Source organism: Salmo trutta, chromosome 34, assembly GCF_901001165.1.
Source record: "Salmo trutta chromosome 34, fSalTru1.1, whole genome shotgun sequence".
Taxonomy (NCBI): domain Eukaryota; kingdom Metazoa; phylum Chordata; class Actinopteri; order Salmoniformes; family Salmonidae; genus Salmo; species Salmo trutta.
The window spans coordinates 15,340,082-15,356,962 of record NC_042990.1 but is presented as its reverse complement, the minus strand read 5'-3'; the positions used below and the strand labels follow the sequence as shown (position 1 = coordinate 15,356,962).

The 16,881-nt window shown below is 40.5% G+C and overlaps 2 protein-coding genes across 3 annotated transcripts; one reads left to right on the top strand and one right to left on the bottom strand.

Annotated features, from left to right (window-relative positions):
• Positions 1-595: 595 nt before the first annotated feature.
• Positions 596-3,314, top strand: mterf1 (mitochondrial transcription termination factor 1). Of its 2 annotated transcripts, XM_029731976.1 has the most exons (3): positions 609-715; positions 1,161-1,255; positions 1,698-3,314. In XM_029731976.1, exon 3 carries the CDS (start codon positions 1,728-1,730, stop codon positions 2,889-2,891), a length of 1,164 nt encoding a protein of 387 aa, XP_029587836.1. In that variant the 5' UTR covers positions 609-715; positions 1,161-1,255; positions 1,698-1,727; the 3' UTR covers positions 2,892-3,314. The 2 variants fall into 2 exon arrangements, with proteins under 2 accessions (XP_029587835.1, XP_029587836.1); XM_029731975.1 differs by lacking the exon at positions 1,161-1,255 and having other exon boundaries at positions 596-715.
• Positions 3,315-6,294: 2,980 nt separating this feature from the next.
• LOC115173675 (tripartite motif-containing protein 35) lies at positions 6,295-15,194 on the bottom strand. Its single transcript, XM_029731974.1, has 6 exons — positions 14,458-15,194; positions 11,496-11,591; positions 11,028-11,258; positions 10,634-10,656; positions 7,532-7,662; positions 6,295-7,352 (listed from the first exon to the last, which is right to left on the bottom strand). Exons 1-6 carry the CDS (start codon positions 15,085-15,087, stop codon positions 6,802-6,804), a joined length of 1,662 nt encoding a protein of 553 aa, XP_029587834.1. The 5' UTR covers positions 15,088-15,194; the 3' UTR covers positions 6,295-6,801.
• Between the last annotated feature and the right edge of the window lie 1,687 nt (positions 15,195-16,881).

Sequence of the window (16,881 nt, the reverse complement as noted above, 5' to 3'; positions counted from 1 at the left end):
CTGTTTAATCAGATTTTTGATATGCCACACCTGTCAGGTAGATGGATTCTCTTGGCAAATTATAAATGCTCGCTAACAGGGATGTAAACAAATTTGTGCACAAACTTTGAGAGAAATAAGCTTTTTGTGCATATGGAACATTTCTGGGATTTTTATTTCAGCTCATGAAACATGGGACCAACACTTTACATGTTGTTTGTATTTTGTTCAGTTTTTTATATTTTTTTAAATTTAACCTTTATTTAACCTTATTTAACTAGGTAAGTCAGTTAAGAACAAATTCTTATTTACAATGACGGCCTACCCCGGCCAAAGCCCTTTTAGTGGTGAATCACAATTATGACTACACTGGGCCTGTAAACATACAGTAGCATAACGTTATGACTATATAACTCTGTCATATGGTAAAGAAAGCCAATTATATAAATATGACAGCAAATGCAGAATTACAGGAGGCAGGAATAGCAAATATTATGTTTATTCCTATACACCTCTTACAGAAATTGAATGGCGCCATCCAAGGACTTCTGGCGCCCTCTAGTGTATTGCTATATATTGCATGGCATTACAAACTGCACGACCACCCCCACAGCAAGAGTGCGCTAAAGGCTTTACGGGAAATGAATGTAAACAAGCTACCTGCTTGTTCCTCGTTTGTTGGTCATCGGGAAACGGCGTGCAGTGTGTGGTAGAGGAGAAACCAAACAAAAGAAGGGTGAGCTGTTATTAAGACAAATAGCTAACTTTCAATAATGAGTTGTTAAGTTAAGAATGCTAGCTAACGTTAGTTACTGTAATAGTACACAAGCAATTTAATGTATTAAAAAAGCGTTTTCTATGTGGCACAAAGCGTGCACTGTCAATGGGAGAGTAGACCAAATATGTCCGGTTGGTATTGCATAACTTAAGGGTCGGTAGTGCATCATTTACAGTAGCTAATGACTAACGTAAGTAACTGCTTTTAGCAACGCTAGTATTTACACACTACTATCGTTGGAATTAGTTTACAAAAAAACGGATAGTCTGCCAGAAGTTAAGGAACATTCAATTTAAACTTTGCCAATTGTCCGTAGGGTTGGTCCTTATTCAGGGGGAAATTGAGAAAAATAATCTAATAGAACATAAATTAAACAAACTTTCCAAACGTGGGTCTGTTGTAGAATCACCTCCTCTCTGCCTACGTTTGGTAATGAAGTTCCATTAGATGTGTCCCCCCCCCAATGCATATGGATCAAGCTTACAGACAATCGACAGAGTAAGTTGAAATATAATTGTATTTAGTTTCGTTTTTTTGCAAGCTAATTCCCAGCAACGTCAGCTAGCATGCAGGCTAAAAGTGTGCTTACATTTAGCTAGCTAGGCTGTTATAGCTAGCTACTTATCTCCATGAAACACTTACAATAGATTGTAAACACTGATAGCTTGTTAGCTTGTATATGTGGGACTGGTATTAATTATAGCTAGAAGCTACTGCAGTGCTGCTGAATGGTGCACAAACTGAGGGCCTATAAAATGACTATTCTCTGCACAGCTGTTTGGAGAAACCTTTTTATAATATCTCGTCCTGCTTAGAGAATGCACAAAGTAGCTTGACTTTGATCAGTATCATTAATGAGTTCAGTAGACTTTAAATGTCTACTCTAATTTCACTGGAGGTAGAATGTATTGATAATATTATCATGTATTTTTTCCTCTAGGTCTGATGTCATGTTTCAACCTTGTTGAAGATGACATTAATGCCAGGAGTCCAGGGTCTGCTAGGCCTTCACAGAACCCTTGTACCAGCTTTTAGCTGCTTTGTCTCATCTCCCGCCCAGCTGACATCTGTCGGTCTTCCCAGGTGGCTTTGCACCGTCACTGCAACTGTCAGCGACTCAAAGCCTTCAGTGGGACCTGAGAATGAGTCCTTGCTGGAGAGCTTGACCTTCATGGGGGTGGACGTGAAGATGGTGCGCCAGCGCCAACCGGGAGTGCTTCGCAAGGTCATCACCAACGAGCAAGGTCTGGCTCACTTTCTCCATTGCAAAGGCGCCAGCCGCAAAGTGGTGGCCGGCATCATCTCCCGCTACCCACGAGCCATCACTCGCTCGGGCGAGCACTTGGAGCAACGCTGGGCGATGTGGCGGAGGGTCTTCAAGAGCGACAGCGAAATCGTCAGCATTCTGGACCGCTCGCCCGAGTCCTTCTTCCGTTCGAGCGACAACGACAACCTGGAGAAGAACATCGTGTTCCTGGGATCGCTGGGCCTCAACACCAAGGACCTCCACCGCCTGCTGACCACGGCGCCACGGACCTTCTCCAACAGTGTCGAGCTCAACCGTCAGATGGTGGAGTTCCTGGAAGACGTGTGCGCCGAGTTGGGTGGAGAGGACCCTGGGCAGTTCGCCAAGGTAGTGATTTCCCGAAATCTCTATATCCTCATCCGTAGCACCAAGAGGGTGAAGGCAAATATTGACTTCCTCAAGGCGACTTTCAAGATGAGTGATCCAGAGCTGCTGGCTCTGCTGCAGGGTGCTGGGGCAGAAATCCTGGACCTCTCTAACGAGTACCTGAAGAGAAACCTCAAGATGCTTCAGGAGAAGCTGGCGTCTCTCGGCTGTCGGAAAGTCGACGTCAAGAAACTGATCGTCTGCTACCCCACTGTGCTGTTCATCGGGTCGGATACGCTGAGTTCAAAACTGGATTGTCTATTAAAGGGAGGGATCACTATGAGGCAGATACTGGAAAAACCTAAAGTCCTGGAGTACAGCACGCAGAACATCACAGGGCGACTAGAGGAGCTGCATAAACTCCGGTATGACTTTGAAAAGAACGGCATCAACATTCTGGACTCTAGCCGAAAACGGTTTGACGCCAAGTTGGAAAGACTGGCTCTCTCGTCAGAGGAATGAGTTGTATCAATGTTTGGGTTATGCTTAGAATGAATCAGACATTTTGTTGCACTAGATTTTTGTCATTGCTGCCTGAAGCATGACCTCTACATATCACTGTCCTCCTCCTAAACTATAGGATTTGATTGTGCATAGCTGTAATAAGCAAGGTATACGGTAGGTAAAACAAGTCAATGATTAACAGAATCATGTCAGTATCAAGAAACATTTATTTGAATGTAAACCAAAAAGAGTAAGTCTATGTAAAGTAGTATCATCATATTTGATCTATGATTTAGAGTTTTACGTAAGCTAACGAACTGTGTATTGTAGTACTGTGTCAATGTATTTCTCATGATTGATTCTAAGGCACCTTATTGAACTTACCAATGGTTTTACAGAACTGTAAACTGACAAGAGGCATCAATACATTGTTTTCCCTGACAGATTCTCAAACTTCTCTTTTACCAGATGAATTGTCTGATGAGAAATCAGCCAAACCCTTTCTTCCTAGCTTACAGTGCATTCGGGAAAGTGTTCAGACCCCTAGACCTTTACCACATTTTGTTACGTTACAGCCTTATTCTAAAATGTATGAAATAAATACCAATCCTCATTGATCTACACACAATACCCCATAATGACAACGCAAAACAGGTTTTTAGTTGTATTACAAATGATTTACATAAGGATTAAGACCCTTTGCAATGAGACAAGAAATTGAGCTCCAGTGCATCCTGTTTCCATTAATCATCCTTGAGCTGTTTCTACAACTTGATTGGAGTCCACCTGTGGTAAATCCAATTGATTGGATATGATTTGGAAAAGCACACACCTGTCTATGTAAGGTCCCACAGTTGACAGTGCATGTCAGAGCAAAAACCAAGCCTTGAGGTAGAAGGAATTGTCTGTAGAGCGCCGAGACAGTATTGTGTCGGCACAGATCTGGGGAAGGGTACAATAACATTTATGCAGAATTGAAGGTCCCCAAGAACAAAGTAGCCACCATCATTCTTAAATGGAAGAAGTTTGGAACCACCAAGACTCTTCCTAGAGCAATTGGGGGAGAAGGGACTTGGTCAGGTAGGTTACCAAGAACCCGATGGTCACTGAAAGAGCTCCAGAGTTCTTCTGTGGAGATGGGAGAACCTTCCAGAAGGACAACCATCTCTGCAGCACTCTACCAATCAGGCATTTATGGTAGAGTGGCCAGACAGAAGCCAATCCTCAGTAAAAGGCACATGACAACCTGCTTGAAGCTTGCCAAAAGGCTTCTAAGGACTCTCAAACCATGAGAAACAATTTTCTCTGGTCTGATGAAACCAAGATTGAACTCTTTGGCTTGAATGCCAAGCATGACGTCTGGAGGACACCTGGCACCATCACTATGATGAAGCATGGTGGTGGCAGCATCATGCTGTGGGGATGTTTTTCAGCGGCAGGGACTGGGAGACTAGTCAGGATCGAGGGAATGATGAATGGAACAAAGTACAGAGATCCTTAATGAATACCTGCTCCAGAGCACTCAGGACCTCAGACCGGGGGGAAGGTTCACCTTCCAACAGGACAATGCAGGAGTGGCTTTGGGACAAGTCTCAATGTTCTTGAGTGGCCCAGCCAGAGCCCGAACTTGATCCTGATCGAACATCTCTGGAGAGACCTGAAAATAGCTGTGCAGCGATGCTCCCATTCTAACCTGACAGAGCTTGAGAGGATCTGCAGAGATGAATGGGAGAAACTCCCCAAATACAGGTGTGCCAAGCTTGTACCATCATACCCAAGAAGACTCAAGGCTGTAATTGCTGCCAAAGATGCTTTAACAAAGTAAAGGGTCTGAATACTTAGTAAATGTGTTATTTATTTATTTTATACATTTTGCAAAAATGTCTAAACCTGTTTTTGCTTTGTCATTATGGAGTATTGTGTGTAGATTAATGAGGGGGGAAAAAACTATTGAATCCATTTTAGAATAAGGCTAACAAAATGTGGAAAAAGTCAAGGGGTCTGAATTCTTTCTGAATGCACTGAATCTGCCTGAATTAATGAATATGTGAAAAATCAAGGTTGTTTGAATTGCATCACAAAAACTGATGCATTAGGTTTACTATAAGTAAAAGTTATGTATGTTCTCTGTTTGATGCAAATATGCCAATGAACGGTAATAAAATGAGTTGATACTTTAATTAACCTTATGGATTTAAAATGTCACTTTCTGTATTTTGAAAGTTCTATATCTTGAATTGAGTGCATTAATCTGAAAACGTGCAGAGAGAGTCTACCTGCAATTAATGGTATTCAATATAATTTTGTATCCATATTCTACAGTGAAAGGCTACAGTGCAATTTTCATTGAACTGAGCAATGGGTGGCATTCTGCTAACACAAGAGAATGAGAGAGGGAGATGATCGTTTCGGCAAAACCAATAAGTGTTCGAGGAGCGTTTCAATTTGTTGGTAGGTGGAAAAAGTACCCAATTGTCATACTTGAATAAAAGTAAAGATACCTTAATAGATAATGACTTGAGTAAAATTGAAAGTCAACCAGTAAAATACTACTTGAGTAAAAGTCTACAATTATTTGGTTTTAAATATACTTAAGTATCAAAAGTAAATGTAATTGCAAAAAATATACTCAAGTATTAAAAGTGAAAGTATAAATTATTTAAAATTCCTTATTAAACAAACCAGACGGCACCATTTTCTTGTTTTTTACATTTACGGATAGCCAGTGGCAGACTAACACTCGGAAATAATTTACAAATTAAGCGTTTGTGTTTAGAGTCTGCCAGATCAGAGGCAGTAAGGATGACCAGGGGTGTTCTCATGTTAAGTGCGTAAATTTGACAATTTTCCTGTCCTGCTAATCATTCAAAATGTAATGAGTACTTTGGGTGTCAGGGAAAATGTACGGTGGAAAAAGTTGATTATTTTCATTAGGAATGTAATAACGTAAAAGTTACTCCCCAGCACCATAGCAAACTTTCATTGACTATACACTTGTATGCAGAAGTTTTTAAATCTGACACACCCACTTTGAATCAGCTTTTTTGTCAGAGGAGAAAAACATGCACACGTTTAAAAAAAATAAAAAATTGTACTTATTGTTTTATCTAAAAAATGTACTTCATTAGTTTTTATCACTTTACACATTTATTTTGGGATCCACCCATGGAAACGTAATTTGCCTAATGACTTGCGAGTGGAGAAGGACTGTCTCATTTCAAGCAATCAGATTTCCATCTACGTTCACTCTCGCAGACTCTCTTCGATTAATTTTTGACCTTTTTCAAAAGGAGGTGAGAGAGGACGCAGGAGGTGAGCAAATCTAATTCATAGTAGGCCAGAGAATAGGACAAACTTTTTTCCAATGGTAGACAGGCCTCCTCTGGTGTTAGAATCCGGTACTACAATAACTCAAATCAGATTATTTCAACCCAAAGCTTTATTATGATTGCTTTCATAAATGTGTTACGATTGCCTTGCATATACATCCTCCTGTCTGAGAACACAAGGAAGAATTGGATCAAGAAAAGGTTACAATAACTTTACCGCTACGTGTCAAAAACTTTACAGCTAAAAGCCGAGCTGAGTACAAGAGTCAATCATTACCCACAGCAATTTAAATATTACATTTTAATTATTGATTTAAGGGTTTTATAACATGCCCTTTGATTGTCATTAAAGTAGATTAGATTGTCATTAAAGTTGAATTAGCATACTAAAATGACACCAACTCTGTATATATGAATATCCACATGTTCATGATATATTCCTCAATGACTCTAAATTATGTATTTGTTGAATTTCTACTAAATATGAAATACTACCTTTCATGAACATTTCTATTCAGTCTTTACAAGGAACGACAACCCATATCCCGCTAGAAAGGCTTTCTATGATGCTATGATCTATGAAATATTCCTCGTTAAATTTAGGATAACAGTACTTTTAGAGACACCTTTGAGGGGCAGATCTGGATGAATCCAGGTTTACTGGCATCTTTACATTTTCCAATGGAGAAGTATGGGAAGAGTCTCTCATTAAATGTGTCTTTGTGAGTGTAGATTTTTGACATGTCACGGGAGTCATAGAAGGACAATTCCCCTCCTCTGTAATCTAGTTGCACCATAATCCTTTGGGGTCTCCTCTTCAGAGCAAGAAGCCTAGCCTCTGGATCTGTATACTCACTGTTTTCTAAACCTATAGCCCAGATTCCATATTTAGGATTTGCGAATGTCCTATCTTTTCTGTTGATTGAATCTTTAGCCACACCCAAATTCCAGCTGGGGTGGTTCCCCACCTCCACCTCCCAGCTGTGCTTTCCTGAGGTAAACCCTTCAGAACCCAAAATTTTTGCGTTAAACGTGCATCGCTCTGGATTATCTGGCATTATCTGCTGCATGCCTGAGTTTCGCACACTGGTCAGATCATCAGACAAAGTGAGAAAGCTGGGAGCAGTGTTGGGGTCCATAATCACAGGAGCTTGAAGATAAGGAGATACTCTGTTAGTTCTATACAGTGTATACCTTTTCTTTGGTATAGCTACATCATGAAAACTGACTATAAAGACAAGTTGTAACAAATAAAATGTTATGTTAAACCTACTCTCATCTACAATACATATTAATCACAAACATATTCTCTTTTACATGTTTACTCACTGTGGTTAGCAATCACCAGCATCTTCTCCCAGACTCTGAACTTGAGGTTACCCAGGTGTTTGGCCACATCTATGAGCAATCCCGGTAATATTGTAGGATCTTGTGGTGTGCACTGCAGCTGGTCCCTACAACTGTAAATCATAATAATGGGTGAGTGTTCTCCTTAGCTTGTAAGGAGTCTATGGACAAGGAATGAGTCCTCCTAACCGCTAATGTTAGCATTAAAAAAACAATGGAAATCAATTAACCTGATATCAAACTGTTTTAAATTAATGCCCAAATAATCTGAGATACTTCAAACCAAGTCATTGAGCTACACAATCCCTTTCAGGTGTTGTTGTGATATTAAATATACTGCTCAAAAAAATAAAGGGAACACTAAAATAACACATCCTAGATCTGAATGGATGAAATAATCTTATTAAATACTTTTTTCTTTACATAGTTGAATGTGCTGACAAAATCACACAAAAATAATCAATGGAAATCCAATTTATCAACCCATGGAGGTCTGGATTTGGAGTCACACTCAAAATTAAAGTGGAAAACCACACTACAGGCTGATCCAACTTTGATGTAATGTCCTTAAAACAAGTCAAAATGAGGCTCAGTAGTGTGTGTGGCCTCCACGTGCCTGTATGACCTCCCTACAACGCCTGGGCATGCTCCTGATGAGGTGGCGGATGGTCTCCTGAGGGATCTCCTCCCAGACCTGGACTAAAGCATCCGCCAACTCCTGGACAGTCTGTGGTGCAACGTGGCGTTGGTAGATGGAGCATGACATGATGTTCCAGATGTGCTCAATTGGATTCAGGTCTGGGGAACGGGCGGGCCAGTCCATAGCATCAATGCCTTCCTCTTGCAGGAACTGCTGACACACTCCAGCCACATGAGGTCTAGCATTGTCTTGCATTAGGAGGAACCCAGGGCCAACCGCACCAGCATATGGTCTCACAAGGGGTCTGAGGATCTCATCTCAGTACCTAATGGCAGTCAGGCTACCTCTGGCGAGCACATGGAGGGCTGTGCGGCCCCCCAAAGAAATGCCACCCCACACCATGACTGACCCACCGCCAAACCGGTCATGCTGGAGGATGTTGCAGGCAGCAGAACGTTCTCCACGGCGTCTCCAGACTCTGTCACGTCTGTCACATGTGCTCAGTGTGAACCTGCTTCATCTGTGAAGAGCACAGGGCGCCAGTGGCGAATTTGCCAATCTTGGTGTTCTCTGGCAAATGCCAAACGTCCTGCACGGTGTTGGGCTGTAAGCACAACCCCCACCTGTGGACGTCGGGCCCTCATACCACCCTCATGGAGTCTGTTTCTGACCGTTTGAGCAGACACATGCACATTTGTGGCCTGCTGGAGGTAATTTTGCAGGGCACTGGCAGTGCTCCTCCTTGCACAAAGGCGGAGGTAGCGGTCCTGCTGTTGGGTTGTTGCCCTCCTACGGCCTCCTCCACATCTCCTGATGAACTGGCCTGTCTCCTGGTAGCGCCTCCATGCTCTGGACACTACGCTGACAGACACAGCAAACCTTGCCACAGCTCGCATTGATGTGCCATCCTGGATGAGCTGCACTACCTGAGCCACTTGTGTGGGTTGTAGACTCCGTCTCATGCTACCACTAGAGTGAAAGCACCGCCAGCATTCAAAAGTGACCAAAACATCAGCCAGGAAGCATAGGAACTGAGAAGTGGTCTGTGGTCACCACCTGCCGAACCACTCCTTTATTGGGGGTGTCTTGCTAATTGCCTATAATTTCCACCTTTCCGCCCCCCCCTTGGGTTGTGCCATGGCGGAGATTTTTGTGGGCTATACTCGGCCTTGTCTTCGGACGGTAAGTTGGTGGTTGTAGACATCCCTCTAGTGGTGTGGGGGCTGTGCTTTGGCAAAGTGGGTGGGGTTATATCCTGCCTGTTTGGCCCTGTCCGGGGGTATCATCGGATGGGGCCACAGTGTCTTCTGATCTCTCCTGTCTCAGCCTCCAGTATTTATGCTGCAGTATTTATGTGTCGGGGGGCTAGGGTCAGTCTGTTACATCTGGAGTATTCTCTTGTCTTATCCGGTGCCCTGTGTGAATTTAAATATGCTCTCTCTAATTCTCTCTTTCTCTCTTTTTTTCTTTCTCTCGGAGGACCTGAGCCCTAGGACCATGCCCCGGGACTACCTGGCATGATGACTCCTTGCTGTCCCCAGTCCACCTGGCCATGCTGCTGCTCCAGTTTCAACTGTTCTGCCTGCGGCTACGGAACCCTGACCTGTTCACCGGACGTGCTTGTTGCACCCTCGACAACTACTATGATTGTTATTATTTGACCATGCTGGTCATTTATGAACATTTTAACATCTTGACCATGTTCTGTTATAATATCCACCCGGCACAGCCAGAAGAGGACTGGCCACCCCTCATAGCCTGGTTCCTCTCTAGGTTTCTTCCTAGGTTTTTGGCCTTTCTAGGGAGTTTTTCCTAGGGAGTTTTTCCTAGGGAGTTTTTCCTAGCCACCGTGCTTCTTTCACATGCATTGCTTGCTGTTTGGGGTTTTAGGCTGGGTTTCTGTACAGCACTTTGAGATTTCAGCTGATATACGAAGGGCTATATAAATAAATTTGATTTGATTTTGACCTGTTGTCTGTTCCATTTGCACAAAAGCATGTGAAATTTATTGTCAATCAGTGTTGCTTCCTAAGTGGACAGTTTGATTTCACAGAAGTGTGATTGACTTGGAGTTACATTGTGTTGTTTAAGTGTTCCCTTTATTTATTTATTTATTTATTGCTGTCTATAAGGTTTTTGGTCAAATTAGGAGTAGCACTTATTAATTACGAGTATACTTTGATTTATTGCTAATCCAATATGGCAGCTTGATTACATATTTCTGCTTGATCATTGCATGCATTGATGATGCACATTGGTGTGTTCCAGTACAATTGTACTTGGGTTGAGCTTGACACCAAGGATCTTCCAGCAATTCACGAACACCATCCATTCAAATATTGAGATGTGATTTTTAGGCCATATCGTTTATGTGTAAGAGGAGTAATTTCTCTATATCAGTAACAAGCAGTATGATATTGAGAAAGACAAGATATTGGACATACCTCATTTGGATGTTTTTGTAGCTCTAGCAATGAGAAGACAGAGGAAAACTGAATGTTAATCATATTATGCTAGAATATAGTCAAGAACACATTGGAATATCCTATGCAGAAAACAACCGATGAAACCTTAGACAAGGATTCAAAGCCATCATCATAATGGATTCTATCCCAAAAGCTGCAGTAATGTCTCTCTATTCTTATCAGCAACAGCTCCTTGGGGATTATACGTCACCCACAATCATATTGATTGCACTGCATATTGTGGTGGTGATACTGTAAAATGATCTAATCCGTACCCTCAAACTAAACCGCTAGCATTGCATGTCCGTTATCCTAACTAACAGATGCAACATGCAATGTTTGCAGTCTAGTTTTGGGATTACTGTGTACATACCTTCAGAAAGCGCAAATCCTGCTTCTTTAAGTCTTGCTCCAAAGTAGTGATACTCGTTGTAAGAGATGAGATTTGGTCGTGAATGATCTTCATTTCTGTGGTCATAGTATCTCTCTTCTGCTGCTCTTCCTTCCTCAGCTCACCTAGTCTGGCCTTCTCTTCATCTCTCAGAAACTGGTGAAGCTTCTCAAACGCCTCCTTTATCTGCCTCTCAGTGTCCACCAACTGTGTCTATGACAATGAAGCATCTTAATTAGCAAAAATACCTGGTTGGGGCTCATGATATCATGATTTTGGTAGAAAGGTAGAAAAAGTGAAGAGTCTTTAGAACATTTCAGAACAATTAATAGAAAAGACAATAAATTAACCAATTTAAAAAGTACAAAGTAAAAAAGTCTGTTCAATTTAATTCAGATAAAATTATATATTTGTATTTCATTTTGTTGCTTCCATTGCCAGTACACTTACCTTTGTGTGTTGAACAATATGCTTGTATTTTCTCTCAGTCTCAGTACATTTCTTCAGATTGTCCTGCAAAGGCTTCAAGTTCAGCTTCAGCTTTTCCTGTGTGACATTGTACAGGTTGTTAATATAGCCCAACCTGGTCTGAGTATTTCATATTATTCTGTAGGTAAATCCAGGACACTCCATTTAGTATATGTTCTGTTTCGTATGGTATGTATTAATTTTTGGATGTCCATCACCCATTTTGTATGATATGTTACGAATTACAATCTGTATTATATGTTAAGAATTAGAAAAATGTATTGTTATGAATTTGCAAAATGTATGGTATGTTACGAATTCCAGCTAGGTGGCTAATGTTAGAAAGACTAGGGGTTAGGGTTAAGTTTAGGAGATAGGTTAAAGGGTTAGGTGAGGGGTTAGCTAAAATGATTTTTCCTGTGCCTAGCTGCAATGGTCCCTCAAAAACAATATAGGCACTGAACAAATTTCAGGGCTGCTGAGCGCAAACTTTAAGGTTGTGAACATTCTGTGCAACTTCCAGCACAGGTTTACTGTGGACACTGAGGCTGTACCCACTTTAAGTTACAGTTTCAGGCAGTGGTCAAGTAGGCTAGTGTGGCTATTTGATCATAATGTAGGCCCACCAGAGTGGCCTACCATAAAAAACAATGGAGAAAATGCATCCCATAACATTTCAACATGGAAATAGCTGTTCTATCATTCAGCCTACAGTAGCAGCCAATGTGTGGTGTTCAATGTAAGCCTACATTCCATGAGACCTTTGAAAAAAACTAGCAGGGCTTGACATTAACCTGATAATCCACTTGTCCTTCAGACAAGGAGGTGTTGTTTGATGCAAGAAACCACTTTACAAAATAAAATGCGTACTGCACCATTATTACAGAGAATCAGACAAATTATGTTACCCTCTGGAATGGCTTAATTGATCATATTCCAGACTCGTTCTAGATGCAAATACTGTTGCAGTTGCACCAGCGGAATTTAAACCAAACAATTATTGTTTTAATGTAAGGCTTGATCATCATGAAAATGTATCCCCATTCCCCAATCAAATACCTTCATCGATACCACAAAAAAAAGACAAAGACAGCTTTTTATTCCAATCTGTCATCCCTCATAAATTCCGACATAATACTTTGGGATACAGGTGCTAAGCAAAAACAAGCATAGAAAATAGCATTGGCATTAATAATAAATAACAAAATTGTCAGGCTACTAGTATATTATACATATTTCAGTGATAACCTGGTTGATTAACAATATTGGGTTGTTGACACGTTTTTTTTATATAAATAAAAAGGCAGTGTAGAACGCCGTTGCCCAGAATGCATTGCTCCATTAACTTTCAAAAGATTGTTTCGAAGTCGCACAAAATTGGTGTATTTTCACACGAATTAGGCCACACAAAACTCACAAAATCTGTGGAAATATTTTTTGTACATATTTGCATGAATTGAGTGTGAGATTGTATTGATGTTGTAAACACAGTCCAGTTCAAAAATAATAACATAGACCCCTATGTGGCAATGGTCTATTGGCAATCATGGGCAGCTTAGAGGGAACATTGCTTAGCTGTATTCCGTTTCTTTTTATTGTAAAAAAAACTCCCTAGTCCTTGCCCGATGACAAGCATACCCATAACATGATGCAGCATGCACCATGTTTGACAATACAGTATGAAGAGTGGTACTTAGTGATGTGTTGTGTTGGATTTCCCCAAAACATATTGCTTTGTATTCAGGATATGACGTTCATTTCTTTGCCACATTTCTTGCAGCATTACTCAAGTGTCTTTTTGCAAACAGGATATATGTTTTGGAATATTTTTATTCTGTACAGGCTTCCTTCTTTTCACTCTGTCATTTAGCTTAGTATTCTGGAGAAAATACAATGTTGTTGATCCGTCCTCAGTTCTCTCATATAACAACTATTAAACTCTGTAACTGTTTTAAAATCACCATCGGCCTCATGGTGAAATCCCTGAGCAGTTTCCTTCCTGTCCAGCAACTGAGTGAGGAAGGACGCCTGTATGTTTTTAGTGACTGGGAGTATTTATCCAAAGCTTAATAACTTCACCATGCTCAAAGGAATATTCAATCTGCTTTTTTTATTTTTACATCTACGAAATGGTGCTCTTCTTTGCTAGGCATTGAAAAAATCCCTGGTCTTTGTGGTTGACTATGTGCTTGAAATGAACTACTCGATTGAGGGACCTTACAGATAATTGTATGTGTGGGGTACAGAGGTGGGGCAGTCATTCTAAAATCATGTTAACCACTATTATTGAACACAGAATGAGTCCATGCAACTTATTATGCAATTTGTTAAGCACATTTGTCCTCCTGAACTTATTTAGGCTTGCCATAACAAATGGGTTGTCTTAAAAAAAATTCCACTTCAACATTTTGGGATATTGTGTGTAGATCAGTGACACAATATCTAAATGTTATCCATTTTAAATTCAGTCTGTAACACAACAAAATGTGGAAAAAGTAAAGTGGTGTGAATACTTTCTTAATGCACATCCTAATATACCTACTACTGTACATACCATTTTCTTCTCCAAATTATATATTTTCTATACACACTACATTTGTATATTCTGGATTCTGACACTGCTCAGTCTAATATATCTACTTTGGACTGTTATTTGGACTTTTTTGAATATTTGTGTATGTGTATTGTATTTGCTAGACATTCTACTGCACTGTTGGAGCTAGTAACATAACAATTTTGTTGCACTGCCATAACACCTGCAAATCTGTGTAGGCAACCAATAAACCTATATTTGATTTTTAAAAGCCAGCTAAGGTGGCAGTGGCAAGCAACACCAGGTTACACCAGGTGAGGTTAGAGGGGATGTGATTTAATCTAACCATGTCAAAATTATACCAGTAACATGTAGAACATGTAGAAATTTGAAATAGATGCACACATTTACCTTGAGGTCAACTACAGCCTTTTCTACAGCAATGACCTTGTGTCCAGAGTGTTGAGTCGGATTTTCACAGATGTTACACACAGCTTTCCCGTCGTCCATACAAAACCACTTATGCTTCTCTGCATGTTTACTGCACAAAACCTGTCCAGCCAGCCCAGGAAAAACTTGCTTTTCTTCAGTTCTTGAATCTGTGGACCCACTTACTTCTTCCCTCCCTGAGCCTGTGGAACCCCCCTTTTTTCCCACACTTGATTCTATGGGCTCCCGTTTTTCTTCCATCCGTAAATCTTTGGACCCCCTCATTTCTTCCTCTGAGCTGGTGGACCCCCTCTTCTCTTCCTTCCCACAGCCTGTAGACCCGATAATTTCATCGGTCATTGAGTCAATGACATACACCCTTTTCTCCCTCTTTGTGTATGAGTCTGCCAGGTCCTTCAGAGCAAAGTTAGGCATCCACCCTTTGGAAGATTTTCTCTTACAGATTGGACAGTTACTAATTTTTGTTTGATCCCAGAACTTGGAAATACAGCTGAAACAAAAATTGTGGAGGCAACTAAGAGACACAGGGTCTGTATAAATCTCAGTACACACATGGCAGCAAAGATAATTCTCAAGGAGAAAGTCTGCCATGTCTACACCTTGAAATGGTGTTTCTTCTCGGAGCAACTTGAGATTATCAAATGTTTATTGCAATATCACTTGCACATCAGCTCAAGGTTCACCTATAAAAGGCCACAACGTCCGGGTTCAATAGTGCAGATGACTGAAATACTGTCAGACTTTAACCGTAACAATTATGAAGATATACTGTTTACGTGGTTTAGGAGTGTATATAGTCAAGCAAATTCTGAATTATATCACAATTAAAGTGATCATTCCCTTTCTTTTGATTTTCCCATGATGTCAAGCAAAGAAGCACTGAGTTTGAAGGTAGGCCTTGAAATACAGCCACAGTACACCTCCAATTGACTCAAATTATGTCAATTAGCTTATCAGAAGCTAAAGCCATGACATCATTTTCTGGAATTTTCCAAGCTGTTTAAAGGCACAGTCAATTTAAACTTCTGACCCACTGGAATTGTGATACAGTGAATTATAAGTGAAATAATCTGTCTGTAAACAATTGTTGGAAAAATTACTTGTCATGCACAAAGTAGATGTCCTAACCGACTTGCCAAAACTACTTGCCAAACAACTAGTTTGTTAACAAGAAATTTGTGGAGTGGTTGAAAAACGAGTTTTAATGACTCCAACCTAAGTGTATATAAACTTCAACTGTACATGTGGTAAAGCCACACAGAAAGTTAGCAAAATTCTGGTAGTTTACTGGTAAACTTCAAAGATTTCCTCCCTTTGCAACTTCTTTAACCTTTACAGCAGTGGGCTAAATCATGCAGTGATATCAGTGGGATATGTTGGTTACTTGAGCGTATCTCATATGGGTCTCAAGTGAGCATTGGGCCCATATGAGCAGGACTACTTGATTTTGGGTTGCAATGCTACCAATAATTTACCAAAGTTATTGGAATATTCAGTAAATCTTCTGTAATTAACGGTCACCTGACATGTGCTTCTACATCTACATTGCTTGCGGTTTGGGGTTTTAGGCTGGGTTTCTATATAAGCACTTTGTGACATCTGCTGATGTAAAACGGTCTTCATAAATACATTTGATACCATGTCAGATATACAGTTGAAATATATGCAATTTTGAGTTTGAATCCCAATATTACACTTTACATAAATCACAGAAGACTGAAATATAACAAAACCGTTTGACATAGAAACACCAGATTTTCTGCTGTTTTTTTTGTTGGTACGTTTATTAATTAGGAAATCATGAAAGATATTTATAACATTCCACCCATGAAGCCACTACGTCAAATGAAGGAAAGGGTTACAGTTGCCCCCAGAACTATTTAAACAACATAAGCCCTGTGAGTGTGTGACATCCCGTTTTTGTGCAGATTCCAGGCACAGGCACACACATTATTTTCTCCCTTTCAAAAATACTTTCTCATAATGATTCATGACATAGCATTCCTGTGTACAGCCACTGTCACGTCCTGACCAGTAAAGGGGTCATTTTGTTATTGTAGTTGGTCAGGATGTGGCAGGGGTGTGTTTGTTTTGTGTGTTTCGAGGTTTTTGGTTTATGTTCTATGTTTTCTATTTCTATGTGGGTTTTCTAGTTTGTCTATTTCTATGTTCGTTTTGGGAACGACCTCTAATTAGAAGCAGCTGGTTGCCATTGCTTCTAATTGAAGGCCATATTTAAGTGGGTTTATTTTCACTTGTGTTTGTGGGTGGTTGTTTCTTTGTATAGCTGTGTAGCCTTACAGGGCTGTCGGTTGGTTTCTTGTTTTGTTTCAGTGTTCACGTTTAAATAAAAGTATAAGTATGAACACTTACCACGCTGCGTAT